We start from the raw sequence: 9,136 nt of genomic DNA on the forward strand, positions 1-9,136 counted from the left end.
TGTTGTGTTTTAGATTATTCTTAATAAACTAGTGTAAACAAGGATGATCTATGTCCAAACATGACAATGACCTAATTCAAATACCTCCTTATGTGAGAACTGCAGCTGTCAAGCAGCTGAAATGATTCGTGCTAGCCAGCTATTATTTCAACAACGCTAAAGACCGGACCTTAAGAGCCCTGAGTTATGTTTTGGCTTTGTTTGTTTGTTTGTTTGTTTTCCCCCTTCTAAATTGGTAACATCTCTTTTCCCCAGAATGAAAACTGCAAGAAGATGGTGATAAAAGCAAGGGGATAAGCAACAGACATCTTTCTTCATTAACTGACTCTGATTAAAAGAAAATAATGTCTTTGACGCTGTAGCTACAGAAGTCAGCCTGTGAGACGTAGCATCCTCCAAGTCTCAGATTCACTCTATTCTAGCAGCCCAGGCTGGAAAGTAGCCAAATGTGTGCTTCTAACAACTGCCACCAAGCAGGGGGCAGGAGAGGGAAAGGAGAGAGTGAGGAAGGGGAAGGAAGAAAGAAGCAGAGGCAGGAAAGGGGGGAAAAACCCAAACAGACAGACACAGAGAATGAGAGAGATCGCGGGAGATGGGAGAGTGAAGGATCGGAAGGAGGGGGGATATAAAAGCCAGATTTTTATTGGAAGCAATTGACGTGGTTGCTATGAGACCCGCTCCAGCACAGGACCAGCAGCCAGCCCGGCGCTGATGGTTCTTACCTCCTACTAAACCTTTCTTTTGACACAGTTTTAGAGTTGCTTAATATCTGAGCGAGCACCTGACACGGGCGACTTTTTCTTTCTTTTTTCTCCTCCCGTCTCTCGGGTAAGATGGAGGTAGAAAGCGAAGCCAGCTGCTCCCCCAGCCGCGCATCAGGCGGGTCCAGAGAGTACAAGGTGGTAATGCTGGGAGCTGGGGGAGTTGGTAAAAGCGGTAAGTTTTAATACCAAATGCTGGGGAAGGAGGGAGCTCTGGAGAGGCAACTCTATAGAGTCAATAATGATGATAATGATAATAATACTGCCGTCGGGGGCTAGCTAGCTATGGCAGGTAAACACCAAGTATCTGGCAGGATGTTTAAAAGTAATAAGGACTGTTAAAAAGATGTAGATGAGTCAGGAGAATGGAACGACAGCCAGTGATAATGTGTAGAACTTAAGATCTTTTTTGTTGCTTTGATTTCTGCTAGGTGATATTTGATCGCAATTTCTATGTCCTTTTTAAAAAATAATTAATAACATATTTATGAAATAGTCCTGGTATGGGAAAATATTCTCCTGTTCTCAAAAATACTCCCATAAAGAAAAAGGTGCTATGAATATGCAATGAAACACACATATGCAAAGGCAGACACACAGGCAGGATTATCAGTGCTGATGGTTGTGTTTATTTCTTTGATTAGGAGCTTCCTGTCCTCTTTCCTTATCTCTGATCTGATCTAGCATGGTGTGGTCTTTGAATGTCTGGAAGAAAGTGACAGAGGTTGAAAGATGGTATTCTTTGTGGGACTTGAGCAGGGTGATCGAATCATATTTTGTGGTTAAACAGATTTAGAAGAGAAAGCTACAAACATAAAAGGATATGGAATGCTAATGGAAGTAAACACTGATACATTTGTTATGCTACATTAAAAAAAAAGTTGTCAGTGGTTGGGTTTCTTGAGGGGCTCAAAAGGCCAAATAGAACAAATTAAAACAAAAAATAGTAGTGTTTGAGGCTGATCAAATGGTGAAAGAATATCTTGGGGCTATGGTTATCAATAGAAAATAAAAAGGCAAATATAACTTTTTTTCTATAAATACAAAAAGATCCCCACGGGGGGGGGGGGATACATCTGTGGGGATGCCAGAAGACAAAAGAAATATTAAGAGTTAACGTTGACAAAAAGTAACCACAACAAAAAACACCTCAACAGTTTTATGCTTGAGAAAAAGATTCAAAGTTGAGGCAACACTCTTGGCATAACCCCCCACCAAAAGGCCGATAACTTTGGTAGTGAGTCCACAAGTGGTAAGAAAGTTGATCAGTAAAGGAAAGAATAGGGAGTGAGATTCTAGCAGACAGCAAAGGTAAGGAGGTTAGAAAACTGGGAAGAGACATAAAGTTGAATACCCCCAACACCCTCCTAAAAAAAATACAACAAGGTATTATAAAAAAAAAGAATAGGTGGATCTGGACTTGGCCAATTGTTAAATGCTTGTCCAAGTGAGAAAATTAAATCATCTCATGTAGTTAGGAAATGTGAAGTGTAACACTTTGCAACTGTGTAGGAGTGAGGAATTTTCTACAAGCTTTTCTTCTTTAATGTGATGATTTGAAAGGGGAAGAGTCGAAATAGGTGAGGATTAGGGAAGGAGGGGAAGGAGGAAGGATAAAGAGTAAATAGTCCATACAAAATAAAGCTATCTTTTTAAAGAATATAGTCAGTTAGATACAATGAGGTAGAACAATTTGAGAATAAAACAGGAGAGAAACAGATCTAAGAAAAAGGCGGGAGCCAAATGAACAGAAATGCCACCAGGGGTGTGTGAGGTCAAAGACGCTGCAACAGTCCCATAATGTGCCCATGTATTACCTTTGTTTGCTGGCTTGTTGTTTTCCTGTTTCACCAGGAGCTTGGGGGATGTGGGAATAGAGTGACTAGTTTTAGTCATATTTCATGGAAATGGACCTTGGAGACAGGAGGTGTAAGACAGTGGCATCCTTCAGCAATGTACTTATCCTGGAGGTGATATTAGTCTACTGTTTTGACCTTCCCCATATATTATTTGTAGTGACTAATCATTGTCACCTTTCTAATAACCAGGCATTTTTGACATAACAAAATGTTGGCAGAAATTTTTGATGTAACAAAATGCTGGGTTGCTCTCACCTTCAGTGTGCACATTATATAGTTGAGCGAAACTTATTCAGTATGATTAAGACAGGAGTAGCCAGGTCACCTCTGAGATGGTTAAGGATAAAAGAGAGCAAATAGTTCCATTGTACTGATTTTATTAATAGTGTACTTAGCTGTTACTTTAGAGAGAATAGAATTCCTAGTACAGTTCCACGTCCAAAAAAGTCTGTCCTTATGGCTAAATGTTGGGAAGCAGAGTGATGGAATCACATCTTGCTCTTGGGTTTTGCCCCTATGATTCATTGGTGTTAACAGTTGATAAATGTTCAAGCATTGATTCTCACTATGAACCTTCTTTTGAAGGTTAAAATGTTTGCTTTCAAATGAACTAAAATATTTTTTTAATAAAAAAGCCACTTTTTGTATTGCTGAGTATCTGGGTCAACAGAGGCCAAATTTACTTTTCTTCCCACAGTTTCAGTGGTTTATGTTAAAGAATTGTACAAACCAATTAAGGGAGATTGTATGAAGGGATTTCAAGAAGTCTGTGTTCTGAAGAAACTAAAGAAGATGTATCAAGCTATCATCTGTCTCTAATTCTGACTCATTCCAAGTCAGCCTTGTACATGAATGAGAAATTCAATTTACAGGAACCATAATTTTTAAATGAACAGAATCTTGGAGATTGTCTATGCTTACTGTGAAATTAGCTTTTTCTCCCTGTCCCTATTTTACTAAGATATCCTTTAGTGAGTAGGGAATTTGGGGGCGGGGGGGGGGGGCTTGTAACTTTACTAAAACAGGAATTCCCACAAGATTTAAAATGCATGGGTAAATAAATGTACTGTGTTTGATAAATCTCCAACCACCAATCAACACGTTTTTGAGCACATACTATGCATGGGCCCTGTGCTAGTTCCTACAGAGAGGAAACAAAAATGAAGTAAACATTTGTGTGGCAGATATGGGTATATGGTTTTTATGCTTATATCCAGTCTTAACCACAATCTAATTAGCTGTCACCATCTTGCAAATGGAAAAACTGAAGCCCAGAGTGACCACTTGTGCTTGGTCATTGAGGTAATAATAGAAGTCTGTGAAGTTTTAACTGACTCTTCTATATTATATTTAATGCCACGGAGGGAATTGCAAAGAGTTTTAACACTCACAGTCAAGCAGAAAATAGGCCTGTTGGTAAGGCATTCTCTACTTGAATGTTATAGCTAAAAAATATTTCTGGGCGCCTGGGTGGCTCAGTCAGTTAAGCAGCCTACTTTGGCTCAGATCATGATCTCTTGGTTCGTGGGTTCAAGCCCCACATCAGGCTCTATGCTCACAGTTCAGAGCCTGGAGCCTGCTTTGGAGTCTGTCTCCTTCTCTCTCTGCCTCTCCCCCACTCACACTCTTTCTTTATCTCTCTCAAAAATAAATAAACATCAAAAAGTTTTTTAAGGGGCACCTGGGTGGCTCAGTCGGTTGAGCGTCTGACTTCGGCTCAGGTCATGATGTCACTGTCTGTAAGTTCCAGCCCCACATCGGGCTCTGTGCTGACAGCTCAGAGCCTGGAGCCTGTTTCAGATTATGTGTCTCCCTCTCTCTCTGCCCCTCTCCCACTCATGCTCTGTCTCTCTCTCTCTGTCAATAATAAATAAACATTAAAAAATTTAAAAAAAACCAGTTTTTTAAAACATAAAAGAGATTTCTACCATCTAGACTCACACTTTCATTTACACATCTATATATTTTTAATCTTTAAGTGAATATAAGTAAACATACATAACACTTATATTATTTATAAATAAAAACATTTGTATCATATTTATATACACATAATTAAAAGAAATACCTAATAGTAGCTAAGAGCCCTATAAGTACTGAGTAAACAGGATAAACAAGAAATAGTCCTCACCCTATTTGAAAGATGAGAAATTGGGGCGCCTGTGTGGCTCAGTCCGTTAAGTGTCTGAATTCAGCTCAGGTCATGATCTCATGGTTTGTGAGTTCGAGCCTTGCATCGGGCTCTGCTGACAGCTTGGAGCTTGGAGCCTGCTTTGGATCCTGTGTCTCCGTCTATCTCTGCCCCTCCCCCTCTCATGCTCTGTCTCTCTCTCTCTCTCAAAAAAAAAAAAATGAAAACATTAACAAATATATGGGAAATCAAGTCCCCAGGAGTTGAAAGAACATGCCAAATTCATGCTACAGTTGTGGCAGAGTCACATCTGGAACACAGTTCTCCTGACCCCCACGAAGCTGCTTTTACTCCATAACCAAGTTTTTATACAGGGTATCATAAATAAAAATTGGACCTATTATGCAATTAATTTGGTATAAATTAGGCACATTCTAGTCTCCATCGCTCTTTGTTCCACTGCCTACCATCCCTTCCCCTCCCTCATAACAGAAAATAATAAAATCTCACAGCTATGGCTTAAGAGTTTAGTGGAGTCTAAACAATCCTCATAGCTGTTTTAAACATTTTCCTTTCCCTGTCTCTGTAGTTTTATAATACAAAGGCTTTTCCTCCATGACCGAGCATGGCAAGTATCTGCTTTCTTCCTCTGCATTCGCATCTGGTTCTTCCAGTTCAGACTCAAATTATTCAGCAAATCTCATCCAATAATAATGTGATCTTACTTTCCAAGATACATTCTTTTCCTATTCTGTTTTATGATCTGAGTCGAGGGTAAAATAATTTGAGGGGAGTGGGTCATTTATTCCTTGAGGTCAGATGAGGCATCTGAGGCAAAGAGGTACTGATTTGTCCAAGAGTACACAGAAGTAAGTAAGAAATAGGGGGCTTAGTCAGTTAAGTGTCTGACTCTTGATTTCGGCTCAGGTCATGATCTCACAATTCCTGAATTCAAGCCCCTCATCGGGCTCCACTCTGACAGCTGGAGCCTGCTTGGGATTCTCTCTCTCTGCCCTTTCCTGCTTGCTCTCTCTCTCAAAATAAATAAACTTAAAAGAAAAATTAAAAAAAAAAAGAAATAGGAAAGTAACTCATGTTTCTAACTCAAAATTTTTTTCTATCAGATTTTGTGAGAAAAGTAGAGAAAGTATCCGAACATCAGATGAGGTCTACATGGTCTTCTTTACTCCCCGGGATACATTTTGGAATTACCTTGGTAAAATTTTGTGTGAAATTTTGTCAAGGGTGAAATTCATATGAAATATTTTGCAAGTGACTGGGAAGAGACAGGGTGATATCCCTCTCTGCTATTGCAGACATGACCCCTGGACTCCAGGAACTCACTATCTCATGGGGGGAAATATGTTGCATACCACAAAGTGATAAGTTTATATCAGGCCTGTGACATAAGAACTGTTGGAGCTCAGGGTAAGCAGTGGCTAAATCTGCATGCAAAGGCTAAGAAGGAATCTCAGCAGAGAGGATACTTGAATTGAGTGTTAAGTGATGAGCACGATTTCTTGAAGTTGAGAAGGAAAAGTACAGACAGCGTGGGGTATGGAGAGGAAGATAATTTAATGGGAACAGGGCATACAAAGACAAAAAGCAATGTGAAGACTATCACTTTTCATGGAGGGATCTTGATAACTTGGTGTCTATGGGAGCATTTGGAAAAATCTCTCCGAGTTATGCTTTAAAACTCTCTTAGAGAACTGTGAAAAGTAAAACCAAACAAAGCAAATAAGGTGAAAACATAAAAAGTATTAGGGAACTCAGAATTTATTAGAATGCATCTATTGTGAATTTTTTGTAAAGAGGAAACTCATTTATAAAATAGACAATCATACTCTGCCCCACATTCTTCTGCAATTTGTCTCTTTTATACATTGAATTTTGTGAAGCAGGATTTTATCAAATGAAAGCAGTAACAATATTTTCTGAGGTAAACAGAAAGCAGCACAAAACCAATTCCTTCAACTGCAATGAATTGATATAAGCAGGTAGAAAATCGAGCCTTTATCTGATGAATTAAATCAAGGCAAACAACCAAGTGCATCACCCATGTCCCTAAGGCTCTGTGTTTTACCTCATTAGCAGAACTTTGGATCTGACAAAGCTGAATAATTGTCACATCATGACCACGTGTTATTTGAGCCCTCTGGAATGCAAAGGCAAAGAAAAACAAACAAGGGAAAAATGAAAGGATTTCAAGACTCAGAGGCTCTCCGTTCTCACCCTTCATTGTCAGCACCCTAATTATACTGCACATCATCAGTCACTGTAATCCTGTCAGCAAGCATTGGCCAAGAGGTTCCAAGTAAGGCTAGTAGAAAAGTAAATTGGTATCTACTTGCTCAAATAATGATTGAAAGTGTAATTTAGGTAAAAGGTGTTGACGAACAATATTTCCAAGATTATATGCACTCTATAGATTTTAAACTGATAAAAGAGACTTAGTACCTTCCTGTGTCTTTATCAGAAAAAGGACCTGGAGATGAATGAACTTGCATTGACCCCTGGCTATCCATATGCTGCTGGGCTTCTTACATTTACACATTCACTTTGGAGCCCCGGGGGCCAATGACCTATTGCATTCATCCGACCCCATTCACTCCTCACCTTGATCTTGTGAAGTAGATGTTAGTGTGTGCACTTTATACATGAGAAAACTGAGGCCCACAGAAAAAGTAATGTGCCCAGAAACACAGAGATATGAAATGATGAGCCCAAGGCACCCACACATACATATATCAGTTAAGTACTTATTTTCATTTTCCCACCCTGAGAGTTTTTGTTTTATTTCTTGAGGAGATGATGCAGTGAATGTGAGTCCTGATTTCAACTGAATCTTCACAGTTATATTTCAGACAGACAAAATCATATATACCAAAGTATGTGGCAAATTTTAATTTTCTACAGAAACAACAAAGACTGCCCTTGTTAGGTACAGTCGGGGGAGGCATGGGAAGTTCTGACCAACAAGATGTAGGCGCTGATGATATTTCACATCCTGGTCTATTCAGGGGCCTGGACAAAATCAAGTAACTCAGTAATAAGAAACTATTAAAAGCTGGGATCATGTTAATTAAGGAAGTAAATGAGTAATTGATGTATCAGGTGGATTTTTGTAATCTCTTAGGTGCTGATCTATCTTAGGGAGAATGTTTTCTCTATACGTGTATATTACAAGAGTAATTGAAAGTAACTCCAGGTCACAAATGGGAAATAACCTTCTTTGTTCATTTATTTAATAAGAATAGATGGTGTGTGTGTGTATGTGCATGTCTGTGCACATGTATATGTATCTGTGTGTGTCTGTGTGTGCATATCTGTGTATGTCGGTATATCTGTGTACATCTGTGTGTGCATGTGTGCAAGTGTGTGTATCTGCATGTGTGTCTTATGTGCTTGCATATCTTTGTCTCTGTGTGTGTGTGCATGTGTGTATATCTGTATGTGTCTGTGTGCATGTGTGTATATCTGTGTGTGTCTATGTGTGTCTTGCATGTGTGCGTGTCTGTGTGAGTCTTGCACGTGTGTGTGTGCATGTGTGTGTGTGTGTATCTGTGTACATTGGTGTGTGTCTGTGTGCCTACGCCTGCAAAAGGCCTTGAACTATTAGCAGGAATTACAACCCCCACCCTGTCTAGGGGGGTGAAAGAGGTGAACTGTAGTGCAATGGGGGAGGTGCAAAGGGAGAGATGTACTAGTGGTATTTTGAAAACAATGTACTTTGTGTGTCAGGAAGTTAGAAGAACTTCCCATAGGTGGCTCACTTGCTCAGCTACAGCGCTGGAACCAGAAGCCTCATGACCTCTTGGCTTCTTGGATGATGGACTTTTCCATTGAATCATGCGGCCTTTTGTAAACCAGCATAAAATCTGCTTCTCTTAACTGAAGTTTGGGCTGCTGATGGTAACTGGTGTGTGTGTGGTGGTGGTGGTGGTGGTGTGTGTGTGTGTGTGTGTGTCTTTGCGCTGCAATGGCAACATGAATGTATGTACACTGATGGAGGGCAGTCCTTTGCATTGCTCATAAGAATGTCTGAAACTCTCTTATCACTGAATTTGGCTGTTATTTACAAGGCCCAGCAATGTTTCAGCTCAGTCACTTGGGTTTTGCTCATAAATGTCAGCCCTCTGACAACCATCACCGAGCAGTGCCATCTGCTCTTCTGGTTCATCAGCAGGCACCAGCTAAGTGTCCCTACTGCCAACTGTGCCAGGTAATCCCTCCTGCCCTTTCTGCCTGCCATGACCCTGCTCTGCCAACACCACCACATCGGCATTGGAACATGACCTGCTCGAGCCTCCACACTCACAGGTCCCTGAGCATCCTGCCACGGCCAAGTGACCCGGAGAGATAGTAGTCTGTGCCAGATTCTC

General features: G+C 40.3%; 1 protein-coding gene across 1 annotated transcript in view; it reads left to right on the plus strand.

Annotated features, from left to right (window-relative positions):
• The first annotated feature begins 508 nt into the window (after positions 1-508).
• Positions 509-9,136, plus strand: part of RIT2 (Ras like without CAAX 2) — a 382,458-nt gene continuing 373,830 nt past the window's right edge. Inside the window, exon 1 of the mRNA XM_058692239.1 lies at positions 509-936. Within this exon, the coding sequence (XP_058548222.1) occupies positions 834-936 (103 nt within the window). The 5' untranslated portion in view covers positions 509-833. The remainder of the gene's footprint in view (positions 937-9,136) is intronic.

The sequence above is a fragment of the Neofelis nebulosa genome, chromosome 11, assembly GCF_028018385.1.
Source record: "Neofelis nebulosa isolate mNeoNeb1 chromosome 11, mNeoNeb1.pri, whole genome shotgun sequence".
Classification (NCBI taxonomy): domain Eukaryota; kingdom Metazoa; phylum Chordata; class Mammalia; order Carnivora; family Felidae; genus Neofelis; species Neofelis nebulosa.